Source organism: Mobula hypostoma, chromosome 13 (assembly GCF_963921235.1).
Source record: "Mobula hypostoma chromosome 13, sMobHyp1.1, whole genome shotgun sequence".
Taxonomy (NCBI): Eukaryota; Metazoa; Chordata; class Chondrichthyes; order Myliobatiformes; family Myliobatidae; genus Mobula; species Mobula hypostoma.
In genome coordinates, this window is record NC_086109.1 from 77,448,376 (window position 1) to 77,474,574 (window position 26,199).

At 43.1% G+C, this 26,199-nt stretch overlaps 1 protein-coding gene and 1 long non-coding RNA gene across 2 annotated transcripts in view; one reads left to right on the forward strand and one right to left on the reverse strand.

The window, feature by feature from the left end:
* On the reverse strand, positions 1-25,567 carry LOC134355701 (uncharacterized). Its single transcript, XR_010020160.1, has 4 exons — positions 25,500-25,567; positions 25,251-25,396; positions 6,605-6,743; positions 1-417 (listed from the first exon to the last, which is right to left on the reverse strand). It is a non-coding gene; the product is annotated as an uncharacterized LOC134355701 (long non-coding RNA).
* Positions 24,750-26,199, forward strand: part of gldn (gliomedin) — a 31,695-nt gene continuing 30,245 nt past the window's right edge. The window contains exon 1 of the mRNA XM_063065996.1: positions 24,750-25,352. Within this exon, the coding sequence (XP_062922066.1) occupies positions 25,041-25,352 (312 nt within the window). The 5' untranslated portion in view covers positions 24,750-25,040. The remainder of the gene's footprint in view (positions 25,353-26,199) is intronic.

Below are 26,199 nucleotides of genomic sequence, written 5' to 3' on the forward strand. Positions count from 1 at the left end.
CTGTACCAAATCATGCTGCGTCTTTCCATGGTGAGTATCAAAGGGGACATGCAACATTTCTTTAGCCTCCTGAGGAAGAAGAGGTGCTGTTGATCTTCATCAGCCTGATTTTTTTTTTAAATTTCCTATCTCTACTCAAACAGATTGCACATCGATTTTCTAAGCGAAGATCAGTTCTCACACGGACCCATTGATATCCTTATTAATTCTGCTGACGCCTCCACAATGTTATGTACTCTGAAAGATTTCTTTTCCAGGCATCACCGCCTTGTCCGTATAGTGACTCTTGGATCACATCCATTTACCTCTCTCTCTACAGCATTTGTGCAGTGATTTCATCCATCCTGTTATAATACTTCATGCATTTACATAACCAACACACAAAATGCCAGAGGAACTCAGCAGGCCGGGCAGTATCTATGGGGGGGAAAAGAAAGTAAACGGTCAATGTTTTCTTCATCAGAACTGGAGAAAAAAGATAAGTTCAGAAGGTGGGGGTAGGGGAAGAAGAAGTACAACGTGGTAGGTGATAGGTGAAACCGGGGGAGGGAGAGGGGTGAAGTAAAGAGCTGGGATGTCGATTGGTGAAAGAGATAAAGGGCTGGAGAAAGGGGATTCTGACAGGAGGGGACAGAAGGCCATAGAAGAAAGGGAAGGGGAAGGAGCACCAGAGGGAGGTGATGGGAAGGTAAGGAGATAAGGTGAGAGAGGGCAATGGGAATGGAGAAGAAGGGGGAGTCATTACTGGAAGTTTGAGAAATCATTGTTCGTGCCATTAGGTTGGAGGCTTCCCAGTCGGAATATAAGATGTTGCTCTTCCAACTTGAGTGTTGCCTCACCTGGAAGGACTGTTTGAGGCCCTGAATGGTAGTGACGGAGAAGGTGTAGAGGCAGGTGTAGCACTTGTTCCACTTGCAAGGGTTAAGTGCCAAAAGGGAGATGAGTGAGGAGGGATGAATGCAAGGGAGTTGCGTAGGGTGTTACCCCTGTGGAATGCAGAAAGTGCGGGGGGATGGAAAGATGTACTTGGTGGTGGGATCCTGTTGGAGATGGCAGAAGTTACAGAGAATTTTTCAACACCTCCCTCCCCTTTCTTGATTTCTTTGTCTCTATCTCTGGAGATAGCTTATCTACTGATCTTTTATAAACCCACTGATTCTCACAGCTACCTGGATCACTCACCAACTTTTCCTATACTACATTGATGACTGCATTAGAGCTGCTTTTTGGCACTCATGCAGAGCTCGTTGACTCTATCTACTTTAACTTCCACCCTGTCCTCAAATTTACCTGGTCCATTTCTGTCACCTCCTTCCCCTTTCTTGATCTTTTTGTCTCAATCTCTGGAGACAGTTTATCTACTAATATCTTTTATAAACCTACAGATTCTCACAGCAATCTGGACTATACTTTTTCCCACCCTGTTACTTGTAAAAATGCCATCCCACTCTCTCAATTTGTGAGGGACACACCTATGACGTGGTGGCATAATGACGTATGCCATTCACATACTTTTATATACGCATTACATATGCACTGTACCACACAGCTACAAATACGCTTGGTTCCAGAAGATCCAAGTGTAAATGCAAGAAACCAGCCAGGAACAGCATAGATGGTGAATTGTTAGTGGAGTGTGCTGTACTGCGACGTGCAAGAAGGACGTTAGTGAGCTCCTGATTCAGTGTTAGTGTAGTGTGTTCCACTGATATTGCTTGCAATGCATTCTTTAGAAACTGGACTAACCTTTGCACCAAGTAATTTGTAGCCAGGTGGTACAGCACAGAGATATATAATGTGTGTGAAAGTGCTTGTATTGAATTATGTAAACAAAGAATGCTTAATCAGACAATATATTTACAATATTACTCAAATTACTCAAATATTACTGAAATACTAAATACACCACACTCCTCCCTGCTTAGGTCTAAACTCCAAATCAATATAAAATGCATCTCAACTCAAATATGTAATGTATTACTCTATAGTCACCTTTGTATACACAGTATACTATATAATACAACACTACATAGACATCCACAGCATAGTAAATTTTAAATTGTCCCATTCCAGCCTAAAGATCTAATTGCTGTGGACAGTTTCTTACTCTAGAGGGATAACATCTTTCCTGACAAGGGGCGTTACTCTGCTTGGCAGGTGAGACTCGTGGCTATGAAGCAATCTCAGGTTCTGGGCCTCCTCTATGGTTGTAGGTGTTGACTCTAGGGCTGAAGGAAGTCGGTCTGACAGCTCCAACAATTTCTTCTCTAACTATTGGCTCTGCTCTCCTCAGGTGATCGAAATGCCATCTCCAGATGATATCAGATGCAATCTTCACTGTGTAAGACAGCGGTCCAGTTCTGTCCTTCACCTTTCCAAATACCCAATTTTGATCACCTCTGTAGGCCTTCATCAGGATTTCTTGTCTAGGAGAGAAACATCAAACCTCCTTGTTTGAGGGGGTCTTAATTTGTCTCAGCTGTTTGTCCTGCATATTACTTCTGAGATTGGGCTTGAGCAGATCCAAGCGTAAATGCAAGGGAGTAGCTAGAAACAACATAGCTGGTGAGCTGTTAGTTGTGGAGTGTATGAAGATACCCGTTATCTTGGAGAGGATGTGCTGAAACTGGGAAGAGTTCAAAGGAAGTTCACAAAAACGATTCCAGGATTAAAAGGCTTGTCATATGAAGAGTGTTTGATAGCTCTGGGCCTATATTCACTAGAATTCAGAAGAATGAGGGGTGATCTCATTGAAACCTGGTGAAAGGCCTTGGTAGAATATGTGCAGGGGATGTTTTCTGTGGTGGAGGAGTCTAAGACCAGAGGACACAGCCTCAGAATAGAGGGGTGTCCTTTTAGATGAGGAGGAATTTCTTTTTTTGTGGAATTCTTTGCCACAGACAGTGTGGAGGCCAAGCTTTTATGTATATTTAAGGCAGAGGTGGATAGATTCTTGATTGGTCAGGGCATGAGGGATACAGGGAGAAGGCAGAAGATTGGGGCTGAGAGGGAAATTGGATCAGCCATGATGAAATGCGAAGCAAACTCGATGGCCCAAATGGCCTATTTCAAATGGCGTTTTCTGGATGTGTCGCCATCCCAAACAGAGCATAGCAAGCTGCTCAGGCTGCTGATCTATCCCAAGCCACCAGCCAAAACTTTGAGCAAACACTTTCATTGTGACGGCACCTAGATGACCAGGATGTAGCTCCTCCAACAATGTATTGTTCAGGTTGTGTGGTACAGCATCTCCCAATTCCCGCATAATGCAACCCCCATTAAGGGCAAGTTCATCCCAGCACTGGTAAAAATGGGGGAGCTAGAATTTCTACTGCAGGTTCCAGACATTTTGAGTTGCCATGTAGACCTGAGACAGTGCAGGGTCTTTTCTCGTTTACCTTTGGATCATGTCTGCCATAACAGGAGGCGTTTGATTTCCATTGGAGAGAATACATTGAGAGGAGTGTTTGCTTTTGTAAATGTTGCAGATATTTCCATTTCCAAGGGTAAACAGGACAATCCTTCAGCAGTTCCATGATTAGTCATCCTTTTGAATTCGGTCTTGTAATGGTGTGCTCTAGGAAACCCATCTCTGCATTCCTGCTGCTGTTGGTTGTGGAACACCTTTCTGAAGATTGAAAATGAACACTGGTGGTTGACGACCGGCAATGAGGGTAAAGTCTCCCATAAAAGTATTGGTTGAAACATTTTACACCCCAAACCAGACTCTGTCAATTGGTGTGTAATTTTTCTCTGCAGTGGTAAGGGAAGGTGATGCAATATCTCTGGGGCTTTCACTTCCATCACTCATAACATGTGACATATCTGCATCTATTCCATATGGTGAGGCATTACAGGCAAGCTTCACTGGATGATGAGGATCATAAATATGCATGCAATCCTGGACATCACCATTTCCTTTGCCTTACACTACTTTGTCCATTGTCATTTCTTCCCAATCTGTAGAAATGAGTTCAAGGGGCAGAGTACAGTAGCCAGTTTGGCAGAAACTTGTTATAGTGATTAACAAATACAAAAAACAACACCACAACTGACACATCCTTTCACCATGGAGCATCCACCACAGCTTGAATTTTCTCAGCACACTTGTGTAAACTTGTGTGTCAATGGTGTGACTACAGTAAGTGATCTTTGGTTTAAAGAATTCACACTTGTTCCATCATGCTCCCACCCCATAATCTTCTAATCTTTCAAGCAGTCTTGAGATTTTGGAGATGTTCCTTGTCATCTTCGCCTATGACAATGATGTCATCCAGATAACACTGAGTGCTTGGACAACCTCGCAGCACCTGGGTCGCAGCTTTCTGCCAGAGAGCAGGTGTGGATGTTCCTCCAAAAATAAACCTCATAGCAATGAAGTCCTTTGTGAGTGATTATGGTGAGAAACACTTCTGCCTCTTCTTCCATCTCCATCTGTAGTTTGCAAGGATATCCTCCATCTTGGGCATAGGGCATTGATCTACTTTCAGTACTGCGTCGATGATCTTAAAATCTCCACAGATCCTGAATCAACAGCCATTTTTTTGGCTATTGGGAACAATGGTATTGCCTATGGGCTCTTTGTAACGTTGGAAAACATTCAATCAGTCTCCAGGCAATCTAGCTCACTGGCTGCTTTATCACGGTTGGTATGAGGAACCAGATGGGCTTTGGAGAGCTTGGGTATGGCATTTTTTAAAGGTAGTTTACCCTCGATATTTTTGAGTTTTACAATGCCACCCTTGAACACTGCTGTAGCATCAACCAGTAACTTTCTTAATTCACTTTCAGTTGACTCTATTGCAGGGGATGTGGCTTGCAAATGGTGGCTGGATCTTCAATCAAGTTGCAGTTGTCTCAGCCAATCATGGCCCGAAATACTGGCTTTCCTGTTTTGATCACATACTAGCCCAATGTGGCTTATTGGTTGTCACATTTCATTGTTACAAATGTCATTCCTGCAGGAGTTATCTTTTCTCTTGGGTAAGTTCTTAGTTGGATACCTGCAGGTTCTGCTCTGCATCTTAGAAATGCTATTCAAACACATTGTGGAATGACTGAAACAGCTGAATCAGAGCTCAATTCCATTATAATTAATTTGCTGTTCACTTTTGGTGGAAGCCATAATGCTTTTCAATTGTTAGTTTTCACATTGTAAATCTTAAGGCTCCTCAGTCCTGTATCACTCATTATTTTCAAATTTTTCTTCAACAGCATGCAGATTAGTTTTCTTTTTGAAACTGCCACTTGACTTTTTATCTTTATCTCTTCCCTGTGCAGTCCATTTATTTTTGTCTTCCCAGCTCTGTGTGTGTCCTACTTTTTTTGCAGTTTCTGTAAGTTTCACCTTTAAATCTGTGTTGGTGTGTTGTGTATGAGCCCCTGCCAAAATGGTAGCACAATTTGTTCAGCCAGGCAGGTTTCTGTTTAGACTTACAATTTTGTTCGCACTCGTTTTCCTTCCTGACCGCAGCTCAACTGTGTCTCTGTCTGTTGTTTCAATGGATACAGCAATTTCAACTGCTGTTTTAAATGTGAGCTGTGCTTTAGTTAGGAGCCATTTTTGAATGTTTTCTTTTAAGATTCCACAAAATAAACAACCTCTCATTAAGTCCATCACTGAACCGAAAATGCTCAAACAATTTCTTCAATTCAGCCATGTAAGCTGAAACGGACCCGGCCCTTCTTTTTTTTTATTCTGCTTATGGAGAAAGCTTTCTGCAATCATGGTTTTGGTTCTAAATGTTCCAACATTACTGACAGAGGTGGAAAGAAGTTATGTTTCAGGTGGTGGTTTTCAAAGCAAATTTTAATGTAAATGAAACAAGGTGACAAACCTAACCAAACACTATTAGTAAAAAGTAACATACATCAAAGTTGCTGGTGAACGCAGCAGGCCAAGCAGCATCTATAGGAAGAGGCGCAGTCGACGTTTCAGGCCGAGACCCTTCGTCCTGATGTAGGGTCTCGGCCTGAAACGTCGACTGCGCCTCTTCCTATAGATGCTGCTTGGCCTGCTGCGTTCACCAGCAACTTTGATGTATGTTGCTTGAATTTCCAGCATCTGCAGAATTCCTGTTGTTTTAGTAAAAAGTAAATTGATTTACTCTCAGTTTTCTATAAGAAGTTACTGGTCATCCTGAGTCATTGTCTGAGAACATGGCTTTGTAGAAGCAGGTCCTTGGGAAAGCAGACTAACTATTCAACTGATTTGGAATAAGGTTTATGAGGGGCGTAAGCAAAGCATTTTTAGTTGTTTCCCTGGAAACTTGAACAAAGGATAATGTTTTGTATCAGACAATAATTGCATTGGAATAATGCTATTGCCATAAGTTCTAAATATAGTTATATCTAAAAAACAATGTTAATTTTCATTCTTCTGTAAACCTTTAAGATGCCTTTAAAGCATCTAACCAAATGAGATCAAACTCAAATTGAGCTCTTGGAGCATTGTTGAAGAAACTTTGGTATTAACCCATTAACCACCACACCACCCACCTCCCCCCCCCATCACCACCACAGACACTTCTGCCACTCCACTCCACAGTCCCTCAGCAGCCTTCACCGCGCCCCCCCCCCCCATGCACTGCCATCTTACACTTACACTCCACATCTCATAGTTGGCCGATAGTGTAATGGCATCCGCCCCGGATTTCAAGGTGAGTAGTCCAGGGTTCGAATCTGGCTGGCTCCTTCCACGCTTTCCATCCGTGCTGGATTGAACATCGGGCTAGCAACTCAGCCTTGTGAAAAGCAGACAAATGCTAAGGAAATGGCAAGGTTGCCACCCGATGCGCCACAAGGCGTGGAGGGGAACAACAACAACAATTCCACACCTCAAACTTCCACTAACCCTGTCACTATCCTATTGTGCTTTTATATGCTCCAGTGCTACCTAGAAGAACTCCTCTTGCCCAGAGTCACTTTGTCACTTTATTATTTCCTGTCAGTTACCTTGTGTATGGATAATCCTGCACTAAGTGTCACTTTATGTACATAAAATCACTGGAGCGCCGCAGGAGGGGTCTGGGACAGGTGGCAGATATATAATCTATATAGTCCAATGTAGGCTAATCTTAATTTTATATACCACCACACTCAAACAGTTACTTGTACATTGTGTTTTATAGGATTTCTTTTATATTTATATATTTTTTGGGTTTTTTTGTTTTTGTTATACTTGTGTTTTCTTCTATTCTATCAAATCTGGAATAGCATTTATTTTATTCTCATTTACACTTGTGTATGCTGAAATATGTACGTGGTGTACAAAGGCTATAATAAATCTAGTCAAGAAGAAAAGAAAAGCTTACAAAAGGTTCAGAGAGCTAGGTAATGTTAGAGATCTAGAAGATTATAAGGCTAACAGGAAGGAGCTTAAGAAGGAAATTAGGAGAGCCAGAAGAGGCCATGAGAAGGCCTTGACGGACAGGATTAAGGAAAACCCCAAGGTATTCTACAAGTATGTGAAGAGCAAGAGGATAAGACGTGAAAGAATAGGACCTATCAAGTGTGGCAGTGGGGAAAGTGTGTATGGAACCGGAGGAAATAGCAGAGGTACTTAATGAATACTTTGCTTCAGTATTCACTATGGAAAAGAATCTTGGTGATTGTAGTTGTGACTTGCAGTGGACTGAAAAGCTTGAGCATGTAGATATTAAGAAAGAGGATGTGCTGGAGCTTTTGGAAAGCATAAAGTCAGATAACTCACTGGGACCAGATGAGCTGTATCCCAGCCTTACTGTGAGAAGCAAGGGAGGAGATTGCTGAGCCTCTGGCGATGATCTTTGAATCATTAATGAGGACAGGAGAGGTTCTGGAGGATTGGATGGTTGCGGATGTTGTTCAAGAAAGGGAGTAGAGATAGCCCAGGAAATTATAGACCAGTAAGTCTTACTTCAGTGGTTGGTAAATTGATGGAGAAGATCTTTATGAACATTTGGAGAGGTATAGGAATATTCAGCATAGCTTTGTCAAGGGCAGGTCGTGCCTTACGAGCCTGATTGAATTTTTTGAGGATGTGACTAAACACATTAATGAAGGAAGAGCAGTAGATGTAGTGTATATGGATTTCAGCAAGGCATTTGACAAGGTACCCCATACAAGACTTATTGAGAAAGTAAAGAGGCATGGGATCCAAGGGGATATTGCTTTGTGGATCCAGAACTGGCTTGCCCACAGAAGGCAAAGAGTGTTTGTAGACAGGTCATATTCTACATGGAGGTCGATGACCAGTGGTGTGCCTCAGGGATCTGTTCTGGGACCTTTACTCTTTGTGATTTTTATAATTGACCTGGATGAGGAAGTGGAGGGATGGGTTAGTAAGTTTGCTGATGACACAAAGGTTGAGGGTGTTGATAGTGTGGAGGGCTGTCAGAGGTTAGAGCGGGACATTGATAGGATGCAAAACTGGGCTAAGAAGTGGCAGATGGAGTTCAACCCAGATAAGTGTGAAGTAGTTCATTTTGGTAGGTCAAATATAATGGCAGAATATAGTACTAATAGTACGACTTTTGGCAGTGTGGAGGATCAGAGGGACCTTGGGGTCCGACTCTATAGGACGCTCAAAGCAGCTGCGTAGGTTGATTCTGTGGTTAAGAAGGCATATGATGCATTGGCCTACATTAATCATGGAATTGAGATTAGGAGCTGAGAGGTAATGTTGCAGCTATATAGGACCCTGGTCAGACCCCACTTGGAGTACTGTGCTCAGTTCTGGTCGCCTCACTACGGGAAGGATGTGGAAGCTGTAGAAAGCGTGTAGAGGAGATTTACAAGGATGTTGCCTGGATTGGGGAGCATGCCTTATGAAAACAGATTGCGTGAACTCGGCCTTTTCTCCTTGGAGCGACGGAGGATGAGAGGTGTATAAGCTAATGAGAGGCATTGATCGTGAGGATAGTCAGAGGCTTTTTCCCAGGGCTGAAATGGTTGCCACAAGAGGACAGAGGTTTAAGGTGCTTGGGAGTAGGTACAGAGGAGATGTCAGGGGTAAGTTTTTTACACAGAGAGTGGTGAGTGTGTGGAATGGGCTGCCAGCAACAGTGGTGGAGGCAGATACAATAGGGTCTTTTAAGAGACTTTTGGATAGGTACATGGAGCTTAGTGAAATAGAGGGCTATGGGTAAGCCTAGTAATTTCTAAGGTAGGGACATGTTCGGCACAACTTTGTGGGCCGAAGGGACTGTATTTTGCTGTAGGTTTTCTATGTTTCTATGAAATGAACCTCCCCCTTTCATTTTGAAGAGTGACAATAATCAATCTTGAAGCTCGAATCTTGAATCATTCAGATAATGATCTGGAACATTACCTTGGACCTGTGTTTGAAATGTGTCCGTGCTCTCTGCTCACTTGAAGATGAGCTACATAGGACACAAATATTCTCAGCATTCCTGCTGGAAAGCACAAGTCTTTCAATATAATGGTGAATCTATATTGGCCCTAATTCCTCTTGTGTCTGCTCTCCATTGCCCTCAATTCTGTGATCTTTCAAATAATTATCCATCTCTAGCTAATATATTTCCAGTTATCCTGCTTTCACCAGCCTCCGAGGCAGAGAATTTCACAGATATGCTTCAACCACCACCTACACCCCCACTGAGAGAAGAAATGTTTTCGCACCTCAGTTTTAAACACCTGGCCCTTATTTTGTAACTGTCTCCTTGCTCATGACTGTCAGTAAAATTGCTCTTGTCTGCTTACAACCCCTCTTCTCTCCCTTCTGCAGTCTGCACATCAACGACTGTCGACAATTTGCCAAGAGTGGTACAACCAATTGCAAAACTTTGAGCTGCAATTTGTGCATGTTTCTTTAAGCTTTTGAGAAGCGAAAGTACAAAATAAAGGATTAGTTTCCAGTACAGTTAAGCCATAGTAGGTCACACCAATCCATGGTTTTACATTAGTGGGTGAGGAAAAAGCCTGTTTTTGGTTTCACCTATGCTTTAGTGTACCACAGAGACATCAACATCCTTGAGACAGAAGATTAAAAACGCTATTCAGTTTTGAAATGTTCTGGACTATAGTATCAACTTTTAAAGCTTAGCACCTGTTTCAAAATGCATTATTAATTGACAGACACTAGCAATATCAAGTATCTTTCCAAGAATCCCTGCTTGTTTAACTGCATGGCACAAAATTCCAGTTCTGACCTTTAGCCTTTGATGTCATTTCTCCTTAGATTGTCCTTTGTTTATTTCCCAGTGGGATCCCCAGCCATAACTCACTCCATCCCTTTTCCCCAGTTATTAAACTTTGGGTCTGTCCTACTCCAGACCTATAATTTAATGACTGACGAGAAGTAATATATTAAGAGGCTGTTAATATTGAAGAAAGATGCATCTGTGGTGAGGTATTTACAAACGGTACTTCTGAGTCATGAGTGGTGGAAGGAAAAACAATCACCAGATTCAGAACATAGGGTGCAAGGTGATATAATGGTTACAGAAAAAGCTGGAGAAATGCTAAACATTTGCTGAACAAGGATGAAAATTTTCTAGTCAATGATTTAGGTTTAATGTTTTGGAAAGCTGGACTTTCTGAATTATGGAACATGCACTCAGTGGCCACTTTATTTGGTACGTCTGCTTGCTAATGCAAATGTCCAGTCAGCCAATCATGTGGCAGCAAGTCAATGCCAAAAAGCATGCCGACATGGTCAAGAGGTTCAGTTGTTGTTCAGACTAAGCATCAGAATGGGGAAGAAATGTGATCTAAGTGACTTTGGCCGTGGAATGATTGCTTGTGCCAGTTGGGATGGTTTGAGTATCTCAGAAACTGCAGATCTCCAGGGATTTTCACATACAACAATCTCTATAGTTAACAGAAGATGGCGCGAGAAACAAAAATATATTCAGTGAGCGGCAGTTCTGTGTGCAAAAGCACCTTGTCAATGAGAGAGGTCAGAGGAGAATGGCCAGACTGGTTCAAGTTGACTGGAAGGTGACAGTAACTCAAATAACAATGTATTACAGCAGTGATGTGCAGAAGAGCATCTCTGAACACACATCTCGAACCTTGAAATGGATGGGCTACAGCAGCAGAAGACCACAAACATACAGTCAGTAGCCACTTTACTAGGAAGAGGAGTTACCTAATAAAGTGGCCACTAAGAGTATAGAGACTCCAAAGGAAAGCATTGAAGAAAGTGAATAAGGTGTGGTTAAAAGATTGTGGAAGCCCTCTACATTTACTCTTTACTTTAGTTATTTGTATATCTCTTTCCTACTTTTGTAACTGCAAGCTCCAATACCACTTTTATGTAGATACTGGTCTATGTATAAAAGTGCTGTCAGAGACTACTAATCCTTTCAACTATGGTAGTGTTTCCATTGCCTCCTTCGAGCCGAGTCTGCACACAAAGGGAACAGCAAGTCTGCACTTCACAGGCATTCTCCCTGAACACAAGACCAAAGGTTTATTCACAGCTAAGCTATTAAAGGATTTTTCAATTAAAGGCACTTTTATTTATTTTAGCAAATAATACAAAGCAGCTTTTGGACTTAAGGACAGTAAGATATGAAAGCTTGCGTGGGATGTGGGCTATTCAGTATGTACTCATAATTGTGCAACAATCCACAATTGAAAAGTCCCTAGAAGATTATTGTAAGAATTCCAAAAGGCAAAACGTTTTGCAGCGTTGTATGTGATTCAGTGGGATGGAGACTCACCTCTGACTCACAAGCTTGTGAGTTCACATCCCACTCTAGATTCTTGGATGCTGATCCTTCAGTTCAAGTTATGAGTGGGTGATGTCGGAGATTATAGATGTAGATGACACTGAATATTCTCTCGGTTGATCCATCTCACCCAGGAGAGAAGCTGATTGGTGCATGGGTGAAGCACAGCTGTTGCTGGCCTGATGGCCCGGGGCAAAGTGGCGTTTAGTTTGGCTCAAATGCTCAGCTGGTTAAGGTTTGCGTGTGATAGCTGTTGAAGAGTGACTCTGGACCAAGGGAAAGGCAGCATTCCTGAGCAGCCTTACCGCAGGTGGAGAATGAGTGAGAAGGGAACAGAGGACTGCATTACAAAGTTCAAAATTCAAAGTAAAATTTATTATCAGAGTACATACAAGCTTCAAAGGTACATTTAATGTCAGAACTTTATACATCCCGAAATTCTTTTTCTTCTCAACCCTCCTTGGGTCTCTGTCACCACATACAACCCAGAGATTATTTCTCTGCAAGTATACTTAGCAAATCTATAGAACTGTAACTGTAAACAGGATCTGTAAACTGTAAGCAAACTGTGCAAATGCAGATAATAAATAGCAATAAATAACGAGCTTGAAATATCATCTCGGATCGCAAGACCCTGCAGCAGATAGTGAGGTCAGCTGAGAAGATCATCGGGGTCTCTCTTCCCGCCATCGCAGACATTTACCACCACACGCTGTATCCGTAAAGCAAACAGCATTATGAAGGACCCCACGCACCCCTCATATAAACTCTTCTCCCTCCTGCCATCTGGAAAAAGGCACCGAAGCATTCGGGCTCTCACGACCAGACTATGTAACAGCTTCTTCCCCCAAGCCATCAGACTCAATACCCAGAGCCTGGACTGACGCTAACCTACTGCCCTCTACTGTGCCTACTGTCTTGTTTATTATTTATTGCCATGCCTGTACTGTTTTGTACACCGTATGCAGTCCTGGATTGGTCTGTAGTCTAGTGTAGTTTTTGTGTTTTTCCTTACGTAGTTCAGTGTAGTTTTTGTATTGTTTCATGTAGCACCATGGTCCTGGAAAACGTTGTCTCATTTTTACTACGTTCTGCACCAGCAGTTATGGTTGAAATGACAATAAAAAGTGACTTGACTTGACTTGATCAAGATAAAAGAGTCCTTAAAGAGTGTAAGTCATCCCTTTTTGTTCAAGGGCCTGATGGTTGAGGGTTAGTAACTGTTCTTGAACCTGGTAGTGCAAGTCCTGAGGCACGTCTGCGTTCTACCTGATGGCAGCAGAGAGAAAAGAGCATGGCTAAGGGCAAGAGAACATGAGGGCAGAACCAGAAGTGTACATGCAGGACTGCCAGGAGTTGTGTTGCCTAGGACTTCCTTACCATTTGGTCAAGCTCTCTCTCTGTCAGATCCTTCCAGTACTGGTGTGCAGCTGCCACTCTACATTGAAATAAATCATGAACAAGCATTTCCAGTACGTGGAACCAAGTCAATCCCAAATCTAAAATTTATTCTTCAATTGTTCAGCAATGTGGCCACCTGTTGAAGTTTGTTCTGGCAGTGGCAGGTTGCCTACATTACTGTTTGTGTGTGTGTGTGTGTGTTTGTGTGTCATTTCTACTTACGGAATTGAAACTCCTGTAAACTCACGAGCATGAGTAGGCTCCTTAGAAAAATGGGACAAATAGTCTTTACCTTGGAATGTATCCATCTGTACCCCAAATCCACTGGATATTCGCACCCTGGGGCAAATTGCTCCCTTGATTGTGATCATTGCAGTGGGAACCTGACCACCAATATGTCACTGGGTCAAAATATGGTGTGAGCCCTTCCTCCGTACACTGGAAGGGACTGGCTAGCAGAGACATTAGTTTTGGCAAGGCTCTCCTCCACCATGGCTTGATGAGTCTTTGACATTTACAAGCATTCACAGTAACTCAGGACTCATTAAAATTTACAAATAATTTCAAAAATCACACATGAGCACCAATAAGGGCATACACACATACACACACAATACACATACATACACATGCATGTACAAATATTAGAATATTGGAGAGGATTAGAACCTCCAGAGGTGGTTCACGAGAATGATCCCAGGAACAAAAGGGTTAATGTACAACGTGTGTTTGATGGCTCTGGGCCTGTGCTCAGGGTGGGGTGGATCTTACTGAAACCTATGAATATTGAAAGACCTAGATAGAGTGAACATGGTGAGGACGTTTCCTGTAGTGAGGGAGTCCAGGACCAGAGGGTGTAGCCTCAGATTGAAAGGATGTCCCTTTAGAACATTTTTGAGGAAGAATTTCTTTAGTCAGAAGGTGGTGAATCTGTGGAATTCATTGCCACAGATGGCCGTGGAGGCCAAACCATTGTGCATATTTAAAGCAGAGGATAACAGGGTCTTAATTAGTAAAGATATCAAAGGTTACACAGGGAGAAGGCAGGAGAATGTGTTTGAGAGGGGGAATAAATATGCCAAGATGCAATGGCAGAGTAGGCCCGATTGGCTGAATGGCGTAATTCTGCTCCTATGTCTTATTGTTTTATTAGAATATAAGGAATAGGAGCAGAAATTGGCCAGAAGTTCTTTGAGCTTGCTCCATCAATTGCAAAGATGAAAAACCTGTAAGCCTGATCTCCTACCTCTGAGCCATATTCCAGCACCATCCCGCACTACTTAAATTCCATCATGCCCCGATACATACCAAACTCTGTCCTGAAGGAATATAATGACTCAGCCTTCCCCCTCCACAGCCAACTGGAGTACTGAATTCTATAGGTTCACCCTCAGAATGAAGAAATTTCTCCTCATCTCAGGCCGAAATAGCTTTCATTCTCAAAATCTGCCCCTGGTCCCAGCTCTTCAGTCAGGGGAAACAGCCTCCCTATATCTTGCCATTTAAGAATTGAGTACTATACTGTACTGAAATTCAAACAATTTAAAGGCAGTGCACAGGTGAGTTGACCAGCAATTATTATGAGTTCAATATTCACTATTTTCTGCATCTACCCATTAAATTTTCTTATGCAAAGCGACATTATGCTAGATATATTCTTTATTATGCTGATAGCCTTTTTTTACGAATGATCTTCATTCCATTCAAAGCTAGAACATTAACCTGCTTAGGTGTATGTGTGTATATATAATGCCCAAGATTTTTGCACAGTATTTTAGTAGTTTTATATATTGCACTATACTGCTGCCACAAAAGAAACAAATTTCATGATATCTGTGAGTGGTGATAAACCTGGTTCTGTTCTGATACGGGTTTCTATTGTAGACTGAGAGTGGGAAGGGGGCAGGGAGAGGGGTATCATGGTTGGGAAAAGGGGAAGGGAGAGGGGAGGGAGCAGGAAGCATCAAAGAGACATTCTGTAATGAACAAAGAACCAACTGTTTGGAATTAAATGACCTTGCCTAGTGTCTTAGGGCTGGTGTGTCTGCACCTGTGCACAGCCTACCCCCAGAACTCCCCCTCTGCCACCTGTCCTACACCCCTTCTACAGTGCTCCACGCTCACCATTGCTAATGTCCTTTGCTCCTGCCAGATTTACAAACTCGCTCTCTACTCCATGTTGAAAGATACAGTGCTGTGCAAAAGTCTTAGGCACCCTAGCTACAGTACATATTTGTGCCTGAGCACAGGATTATAAATGTTTAGTTCATCTCTCAAACCCCATATTGCTCCTCCAGGTATTAGACTGTAATGCCACTGGTAAGCTTCACAATCATTTAATGAGATCACAAAGTGAAAGAAGCTCAAATTTGAATCAAATTTCATTAGTAGTCAAAATAATTACTCCCAGGATTCAGAGACGAAGTAATATAGACAAAATTCAGTTTGCTTGTAAGAGTTTAAGCTTTCTTTCAAACACACTGAACATGGTTAATCTTTGAGTCACTATTCACTTTCAGTTGGCAGAGAGGAACAATCTTGAGATGGGAGTGATTTTAGGAATAACCAACAAATATCATGAAATGTAGTCTGATCAGTCCATCCAGGGTGGACTTCAAAGCCGCAGCCAATATGTCAGATATTTAAATTTGTTTTTATCGCATTTGGTCTTATTTTGGTTGCACTATTTTGTCATGTGAATGCTACACTCCATTATCAGAGAGACAGCTATAAAATTCCACAGTAAACGAAACTCTGTAGACTCTAAAGACTGTGCATTTCCCTGTGGGAACTGACATTCACCAATTTATGTGGCTTCACCTTCTGTCAAAACAAGGAAAAATCTTGGCTTCTCTAACTTTTGATAGATTTTTCCCAGTAGGAAATTGGAAATTCACTTCCCATGAGACGCAGCTACATGCAGAGGTAAATATTTATACAGTATTTTTTTTTTGATGACACTGAAGGACCCCTCATGTTCCATCAATTTCTCAGGGGATCCATTCTTTCACATTTTCATGTGGCCTAATTCCCATCACAAACCAATTAACACCACCCACCCCCAGCACAACATTTCTCCGACTATTCACTAATGCTAGGGGCAGTTCACTGTAGGCAATATGTCAACTTTATCGACTGAATATTGGAAGGCCTGGATAGGGTGGACGTGGAGAGGATGTTTCAGGTAGTGGGAGACCTAACATCAGAGGGCGCAGCCCCAGAATAAAAGCAAGTCCCTTTGGAACAGAGATGTGGAAGAATTTCTTTAGCTAGAGGATGGTAAAACTGTGGAATTCATTGCCACAGGAGACTCTTGAACCCAAGTGTTTGGGTATATTTAGATTGATAGTGGAGATCAATGGGTTCTTGATTACTAATGGTGTCAAAGATTATGGTGAGAAGTCACGAGATTTGGATTGAGAGGGGAAATAAATCTGCCATGATGGAGTGGTTGAACAAACCCAATGCTAAATGGCCTAATTCTGCTCCTATGTTTTATGTTCCTATGGTTCTTTCAAGACGGGGACAGTCAGGAGAATCAGCAGGAAACTCATGGTGAACATGCAAGGAGACAGCTCTGGAGATCTGCCTGAAATGCAGGAACTGTGAGGCAGCTCCACTACCTGCTGTGCCAGGTTACCTCAGTATGAACAGGATATAGTCAGATAGTTAAACTGAACTTGCATTTGCACCTGCAGGATCACCTACTGACCCCTTTTTTATTGCACTCAAGTGTACCACTGAATATATTCATTAGATTAAAATTTGCCATTTCCCAATGCTGATGAATAAATAACCAGAAAATGCACTTCTTTTCGAGAGGCTGAATATGAAGCATGCAGCCTTGAGCAGCCTCTTAAACACTTGGCCTTTCAAAGCTGCCAAACAAGAAAGGCTGTTTACTTTGGCAATGATGCTTTATACAAATAACTGCTCAAAGTTAAGCTTCAAAGGCAGCTCCCACTAACCATATCTCAAGATCATACTCTTTGTTATTGATAACTGGTGCCCCTGAAATAACTGAAATAGGTAAGTATTCCACTGCCCTTAAGAGATGAAACCAATCTAACACCACATCATATTGCATTCAGGGAAAAGGAGAAGAACATTTCCCTGATTTTTACATACACATTTATTATTTGTTTTTGCATTTGAGTTGATCCAGTTAGCATATAAAAAATATAGCTTGAGTTCCTCCATCATGTTGTGTGTGTTGCTTTGGATTTCCAGCATCTGCAGGTTTTATTGTGTTTGTGCATGCTGCTCCCCATTAATCCCAACCTCACCATCAAATCTGCAGATGTGGGGTGGTGGGGGGTGGGGGTCTGCTCTAGTAGTCTGGCCACTGACCTCTACTTATTTGAGGCCAGACGGCAACTCTTGGACACCTCCTCTTACTTACCCTTTGAGCAGGACCCCACTAGGGAGCACCAGGCCATTTCCTCCCGTACCATCTCTGACCTCGTGAGCTCTGGGGATCTCGCATCCACTGCCACCAAACTCATTACCACCAACCCTTACCCTGCACCTCCTGTTTCTACCTCCTACCCAAGATCATAAACCTGACTGTCCAGGTGGACCCATTGTTTCTGCCTTCTCTTGCCCCACTGAACTTGTGTCTGTATACCTCAACTGTTTTATACCCCTTGGTTCTGTCCCTTCCTATCCACGTACATCTGTGATACTTCACCTGCTCTTGATCTTTTCAATGTTTAAATTCCTGGTCCCAATCATCTCATTTTTACCATAGATGTCAAGTCCCTATACACTTACTATCCCCCATCAGGAGGGCCTTTAAGCTCTCCATTTCTTTCTGGACAACAGACCCAACCAGTTCCCCTCCACCACCACTCTCTTCTGTATGGCAGAACTGGTCCTCACCCTTAATTTTTCCTTTAGCTCCTCCCACTTCCTTCAAACCAAAAATGTAGCCATGGGCACTCGCATGAGTAACCAGCTATGACTACCTTTTCATTGGCTGCATAGAACAGTCCATGTTCCAACTCTAGACTAGTATTGCCCCCCAACTCTTCCTTTGCTACACCATAATGGCATTGGCACTGCTTCCTGCACCCATGCTGAGCTCATCAATTTCATCAACTTTGCCTCCAGCCTCCACCGTTCCCTCATATTTACTTGGTCCATTTCTGACACCTCTCTCCCCTTTCTCAATCTCTCTGTTTCCATCTCTGCAGACAGTCTATCTACCAATATCTTTTGTAAACCCACTGACTCTCACAGCTATCTGAACTAACCTCTTCTCACCCAGTCACTTGTAAAAGTGCCATTCCCTTCTCTCAGTTCCTCCATCTCGGCCGCATCTGCTCGTCCTTCTTCAAAGAAAGAAACTTCATTTCCTCCACCATCAACGCTACCCTCACCCGCATCTCTTCCTTTGCACACACGTCTGCACATCATCCTCCCACTGCCACACCAGGGATAGGATTTCTCTTGTCCTCACCTACCACCCGACAAGTCTCCATTTCCAGCACATAATTCTCCGTAACTTCCACCATCTCCAACGAGATCGCATCATCTTTCCCTCCCACGTGCCCACGCCCCCCCCATGTTCCACTTTCCGCAGGGATCGCTCCCTACGTGACTCCCTTGTCCACTTGTCCCTACCCACTGATCTCCCTTCTGGTCCTTATTCTTGCAAGTGGAACAAGTGCTGCACCTGCCTGAAAGCCTCCTCCCTCACTACCATTCCAGGTGAGGCACCACTTCACCTGCAAGTCCCCTGGGGTCATCTACTGTATCCAGTGCCCCCAGTGCGGCCTCCTGTATATTGATGAGGCCTGACGTAGATTGGGAAACTGCTTCATCGAGCACCTCGCTCCGTCGGGCAGAAAAAGCGAGATCTCCTGGAGGCCGCCCATTTCAATTCTACTTCCCATTCCCATTCCCATTCTGACACGCCAGTCCATGGCCTCCCCTACAGCTGCGACGAGACCACACTCAAGTTGGAGGAGCAACACCTTATACTCTGTCTGGGCAGCCTCTACCTGATGGTATGAGCATCGATTTCTCGAACTGGTAATTGCCCTTCCCCCACTTTGTCCTGTTCTGCTTTCCTTCACCATTCCCCATTCCTGTCCCCCCCCTCACACCTTCTCTTCTTATCTGCCCATCGCCTCCCTCTAAGGCTCCTTACCCTTCCCTTTCTCTATGGTCTTCGGACCTCTCCTATCAGATTCCCCCTTGTCCAGCCCTTTATCTCTTTCCAGCTCTTTACTTTACCCTCACCCTCTCCCTCTCCCTCTCCCCTGGTTTCACCTACCACCTTGCATTTCTTCCTTCCCTCCCATCTTCTTCGTCTGACTTCTTCCCCCTTCTTTTCCAGTCCTTCTCTTCTTAGCCCAAAATGTCAACTGTTTACTCTTTTCCATAGATGCTGCCTGGCCTGCTGAGTTCCTCCAGCATTTTGTGTGTTTTGCTAAAAAAAAGTCACTGATGAATTTAAAAAAGCATCAAATTAATTGGGACTCTCTGCTAGTGTTCATTTGGTTGTTGCGTTGCTTCAATTATGGCACTGGTACTCATCTGCTGCCTGAAACCACAGTGTGGGGTGGGAGAGGAGAAAGGGTGGTGGAGGGTGGGGTTGAAGAGAGGTAGTATATGAATGTGGGGAAGGGAAGAGAGTGGGAAAGGGGAGAAAGAGTGAGGGAGGAGGAGGAGATAGGGGAGTGAAACAAGTAAGGAAAGGGAATGGAATGAGTTATCTTCTCCCCTCCTTTATCATCTTAGTAAGTTCAACAAGGCAGATGATACTTCCAGTCCACTTCCATGGATTCTGGGGTGACTGATGAGCCCGTGTGGGTCCATGGACATTGCCCCAGGTAGGGGTAGCTAAGGAGTTGCTGCACCTCTTCTGCTGTATTCACTTAGCTCTGACCTGCTAATCATGTGGCATGGTAGCATGGCGGTCAGCATAACAGTATTACAGTGCTAGCGACCTGGGTTCCATTCTGCCACTGCCTGTAATGACTTTCTTTGTTCTCCCCATGACCGCGTGGGTTTCCTCCGGGTGCTCTGGTTTCCTCCCACATTCTAAAGGCATACAGGTCAGTAGCTGAACTGGTCACACAGGGTGGTTTGGGCTCCTTCAATCCAGTAATAAAGCTGAGTGGATGGAAGGAGCCCACAGTCAGGGTGGCATGTCTCCCTGTTGATAGCAATCAGTAGTGCCACCTTCTTGTTGAGTATCATGTTAATGTCCATATTTTTTACTGTTCAGCTGGTTGGTTGGTGCTTTGAACCAAACAGCTGACCTCCTTCTCTCTCATGCCAGCCTTTCCTTCTTTTTAACTCCTCAGTTTAGAACATAGGCAATCAGTCCCACATTACAAGTGTTATTTTTGGGTTAGTCTGAAATCCCACTGTAAGTGATGCAAACCTCTTTTAATAGTTTAATACTGAGAAGTGCTGATAGTCTTCCCCACCATATCTCAAGGATCCCAGTCCATTTTCTTTTTAAGAAATGGTTTCATCTTGGCGTTGCTTTTACATGCAATGTTACACTGAACATTATCTGCATGACCCTCAGCAAAACTTCAGATACACTCTAAATGTTTCCTCACTCATCTAAAACAGATAGTTGCTTTGCCTTGGACTCCAAACCTTATGCGTCATCAAAACGTTTTGATTTTTTTTTAAGAGTTGAATAGTAACGTGTTCCTTTATTTTTAGGAACAAAGTTCAGGATAGATCCATTGCTGTCTCTATCCGTTCACATTTCTGCTTCTTCTACAGTTTAGTCTCTTGAATTTTTCACTAAAAACTCCCTATCTGTACACAATATTGTGTCTACTTGTAATGTGCCAACCACAGTCCTAACCTTTAGCCTGCTCAGTCTGGATTCATGTTGCCACACTCAATTAGGCTTTCAGCTAACAAATAGACCCTCTTTTCTTAAGTTTAAAAGGCTACTCTTCTGAAGCAAACTTTCATTCATTTATCTTTGCAACTATAGAAGGCCAGTTGGAGTAAAATCAAAAGTCACTGCTCCAAAGCAACACTTGCTAATTAGCAGGTAATGCTGGGTGGATTTGGAGAAGCTGCTGGAACCTGGAGCACAACACAAACTGCTGGAGGAACTCAGTAGGTCAGCGAACATCTGTGCAAGGACAGTAACAGTCAATGCCTCAGGTTGATCCCAGATGAAGGGTCTCAATACTCAAAACTTTGACTGTCCATTTCCCTCCACAGATGCTGCCTGATCCACTGATCCAATGCTTTGAGATATACTGGGCCTGCAGCAAAGAAAATGCCACACTATCCACCTTGATATAAAGCCAAGTAAATGTACCACATGGGCCTCTGCCAACTCTGTTCAACCAACATTATCTAGGCCTCAATCATTATCCATAATTAAGTAATATTTAGATCTGTTTACGTACAACTTGGAGATGCAGGTGTATGAGGAGGTCAAATATTGAAGAAGTTCTAGCCATGCTGGTTGTTAACAGCTCAAATTTTACTGGAACCTGGTGACTGTTGCATCGACCGAAGTTAGCCTTTCATTTTGTATGACCTCAAGATTTCAGATATTTTGATTAGGATGATCTGAAAATGCTTCACCTGTTCAATAGACAGGACCCTAGAGCTTGATGTCACTGCGGTGAGATTAAGGGATCACATTTAAAGAACCATTTCCTAATACTTGTTCAAAATTAACAACATCCTAAGCAAATTGATTTTCTATTAATTTTTGAAAAAGATTATTTGAATTAAAACTTTCAATCAGCATAAATATTGACTCCTTACAGAAAATATGAAAAAAAACCTACATAAAAATCTGTAGTTCATTTATCGGTTTTGTTTCCATCGACAAAACTGGTGTTTGGCTACAAGCTAAATTAGAAATTCTTCAGATGATGGAAACTTTGAGCAACACAGACAAAATGCTGGAGGAACTCAGCAGGTCAGGCATCATTTACACAGGGGAATAAAAAGTTGACGTTTCTGGTGAAGAAATGGAAAGGAAGGGGGAAGAAGCCAGAATAAGGATGTTGGGGGACAGGAAGAAGTACAAGCTGACAGTTGATAGGTGTCAAAGTGTGAAGAAGAAATAGACAAGAAGGTAAAAAAGGTAAAATACGAATTCTAAATTGAGATTATAAGGGATGGTATTTGAAGAGAAACATTATTGTGCATCCCATGATATCAACAGAAAATGCTAGAAACACACAGCAGGTCAAGCAACATTAGTTGGGGATCTGTAGGTCTTTGACATGAATCATGAATGTCTTCTCTCTCCACGGATACTGCCTGACCTGTTGAGTATTTCCAGTATGTTCTATTTTTGTTTTGGATTTCCAGCTTCTTCAGTTTTTTCCAGTTTACTTGCAGATTATGTTAACAGAGAAATGCAAGGATGTCGTCAGTATAATAGAAGATTACTCCAGTATATTCTCAGGAATACTGGAAAATATTACCAGGAAGATGTAATTGGTGGAGCTGGGATAGTGTACAAGACTGGCAAAAAAAAAATACAGCATGATATAGATCAGTTGCAGATATGGGCAGAGAAATGGCATATGGAGATTATCCCAGATAAATGTGAGGTGTTGCATCTCGGTAGGGCAGTACACAGTTAAGGGCAAGATCCTTAACAGTGTTGCTTAGCAGAGAGATCTTGAGATTCAAGTTTATAGTTCCTTGAAAGTGGCTATACAGGTTGGTAAGATGGTTAAGAAGGCTTATGGAATGCTTGCTTTTATGAGTAGAAGCATTGAGTTCAACAGACAGGAGGTTATGTTGCTAGATTAGTATTTAAATGGTTAAAAATTGCAGCATGCTGCTGTGCAGAAGGATTTGGGAGTGCTTGTGCATGAATCGCAAAAGGTTGGTTTGCAGGTGCAGTAGGCTATCAAGAAGGCAAATGGAATGTTGGCCTTCATTGCCAGAGGGACTGAACTTAATAGCAGGGAGGTTATGCAGCAACTGTACAGGGTACTGGTGAGGCCGCACCTGGAGTACTGCATGCAGTTCTGGTCTCCTTACTTGAGGAAGGATATACTGGCCTTGGAGGCGGTACAGAGGAGGTTCACCAGGTTGATTCCAGAGATGAGGAGGTTAGACTATGAGAAGAGATTGAGTTGCCTGGGACTGTACTCACTGGAATTCAGAAGAATGAGAGGAGATCTTATAGAAACATATAAAATTATGAAAGGGACAGATAAGATAGTGGCAGGATAGTTGTTTCCACTGGTAGGTGAGACTAGAACTAGGGGACATAGCCTCAAGATTCAGGGGAGTAAATTTAGGACAGAGATGAGGAGGAACTGCTTTTCCCAGAGAGTGGAGAATCTGTGGAATTATCTGCCCAATGAAGCAGTGGAGGCTACCTCAATAAATATAACTAAGACAATAGATTTTTGCACAGTAGGAGAATCAAGGATTATGGGAAAAGGCAGATAGGTGGAGATGAATCTGTGGCCAGATCAGCCATGATTTTATTCATTGGCAGAACAGGCTCGATGGGCCAGATGGCCTACTCCTGTTCCTATTTCTTATGTTCTTATAACCTGATAAAACTCTGGTTAGGCCACATCTGGATTATTGTGTACAGTTCTGGTCACCCCACTATAAGAAGGATGTTGAAGCTTTGGAGAGGGTGCAGAAAATGTTTACTGGGACACTGCTTGGTTTAGGGGGCATGTGCTATCACGAGAGGCTGGAGAAGCTTGGGTTGTTTTGATCTTGGATGTGGAAAGGGTACAGAGGAGATTTACCAGGATGCTGCCTGGTTTAGAGAGTATGGATTACGATCAGAGATTAAGGGAGCTAGCGCTTTACTCTTTGGAGAGAAGAAGGATGAGAGGAGACATGATAGAGGTATACAAGATATTAAGAGGAATAGATAGAGGGGACAGCCAGCGCCTCTTCCCCAGGGCAGCACTGCTCAATACAAGGGGACATGGCTTTAAGGTAAGGGGTGGGAAGTTCAAGGGGGATATTAGAGGAAGGTTTTTTACTCAGAGAGTGGTTGGTGCGTGGAATACACTGCCTGAGTCAGTGGTGGAGGCAGATACACTAGTGAAGTTTAAGAGACTACTAGACAGGTATATGGAGGAATTTAAGGTGGGGGATTATATGGGAGGCAGGGTTTGAGGGTCAGCACAACAATGTGGGCCGAAGGGCCTGTACTGTGCTGTACTATTCTATGTTTCCTCTGGAGTGCCAGAGGCTGAGGGGAGATCTGATACAGGTTTACAAGATTGAGAGGCATCGATAGTGGACAGAGAGTATCTGTTTCCCAGGGTTGGAATGTCTAATACCAGAGGGCATACATTGAAGGTGAGAGGAGGTAGGTTCAAGGGGGACGTGCGGGGTAAGTTTTTACTTAGGGAGCTGTGGATGCCTGGAATGGTGATAGAGGCAACCACACTAATGGCTTTCAAGAGACGATTGGATAGGCACATGGACAACAGGAAGATGGAGGGATATGGGCATGGTGTAGGTAGAAGGGATTAGTCTTTGGGTGTTCTTAATTTGTGTTTTTAGCTGGGTCGGCACAATGGGCTGTTCCTGTGCTGCACTGTTCTATGTTACGTTCGGAGCAAATACTTGTCTCAAGCATAATCCTTAATTCCCCTTTTGGAATATGGAACCACAGTATATCGCTGACTGTTAAAAGTCTAGGCTGCCCTCTCAACAATGGACGCAAGCCTGAGTCTAGATACTGAGCGCTACGCCTGTCACTTCCACATCAGGCATGGCATGAATGAAATGTATATGACTAATCTCAAAATCAGCCTCCAACTACAGTCACTGTGCAGAAAAGGGCGCTGCTGCATATAAAGCAAATGCCAGTGTAAAGTGGTCAGAGGGACTGGTTTCGAATATTGTGCGAGTTTGTCAGCTCTGGCACTCAAAAGCATTTCTCTGGAGGATTTTTATTTCATTTTCAGAATCCAATCTCTCCCTCTCTCTTGCTCTCGGAGGCTGGGTGCGGACATGACTCGCCAGAGGGGCCAGTCCGCTTCGGTGAGTGCGAAGGTGCTGATCTCGGGGACCTTGTTGGTCACCCTGTTAAACTGCGCGGGGCTGGTGTACCTCTTCTTGCAATCCAGCAACCTGAGGTCCCAGATGGAAACTTTGGCGAACCGCTTGGACGTACTATCGGGGACACGGCCCCTGGGGATTATCGCCGAGGACGCCAGTTACCTGGTTGAGCAGAAAAACCGGAACAGGCGAAGCCATCACGAGCCCCTCGTTCGGGAAGAGCCCGAAGACTCCTTCGTGATGATGACGTACTCGATGATCCCGGTAAGTGCCTGGAGTTTCAACTCACGGGACCAAATACCAAATATCTGCAAAGGAATCACATCCTTCAAAGTGAGTATCTCGTAGTTTAACCGAGGGATAGAAGACTGAACTCTGACTGTCATTTGAACTGAATAGGGTATGAAATACCTGTTGTGATACTCTATTTGGAATCCTAGATGCGACGCAGGATTTGAAGAGTCAAGTTAGGAGATAAGAAGGTTTTACTTCCGCTATGAAATGTGGGTCTTACTGACAAACACAGCGTGAAATGCCCATCCCTGATAGTCCTTCAATGGAATGGCTTGCTTGATCATTTCAAAGGGCAGTTACTGTGGATAGAGGCACCAACCAGACTCGGGAAACAGATAAGATTTCCTTCCATGAAGTGCAATAGTGAGCTAGATGGGGATTTGCAAGAGAGTTTCATGGCAATACCACAGGCTTTTATTCCATTATTTAGTTAATGAACTGAATTGAATAATTGACTATTGGTGTGAAAGTTTCTCTGATAAAATGCCCATGTTATTTAAATGGCCTGGGTGGGTTGGGAGATTACAAGATTACAGTACTGTGCAAACGTTTTGGGCACCCTAGATTTTGATATGGTTTCTGTGGTATAGCCTCCACAGAGCCCTGATTCAAACATCAAGGCTGTCTGGGATTACCTGGAGAGACAGAAGCAAGTTCTCCAAGATGCTTAGAACAACCTACCAGCCGATTTTTCTAATAAAACTGCATGACAGTATGGTAATTGATACAATTATAAAGGGGGTTACACCAAATATTGATTTAATTTAGTTTTTTCCTGTTTACTGCTCTTTATAGTAATTTTTGATATTTAGAAACT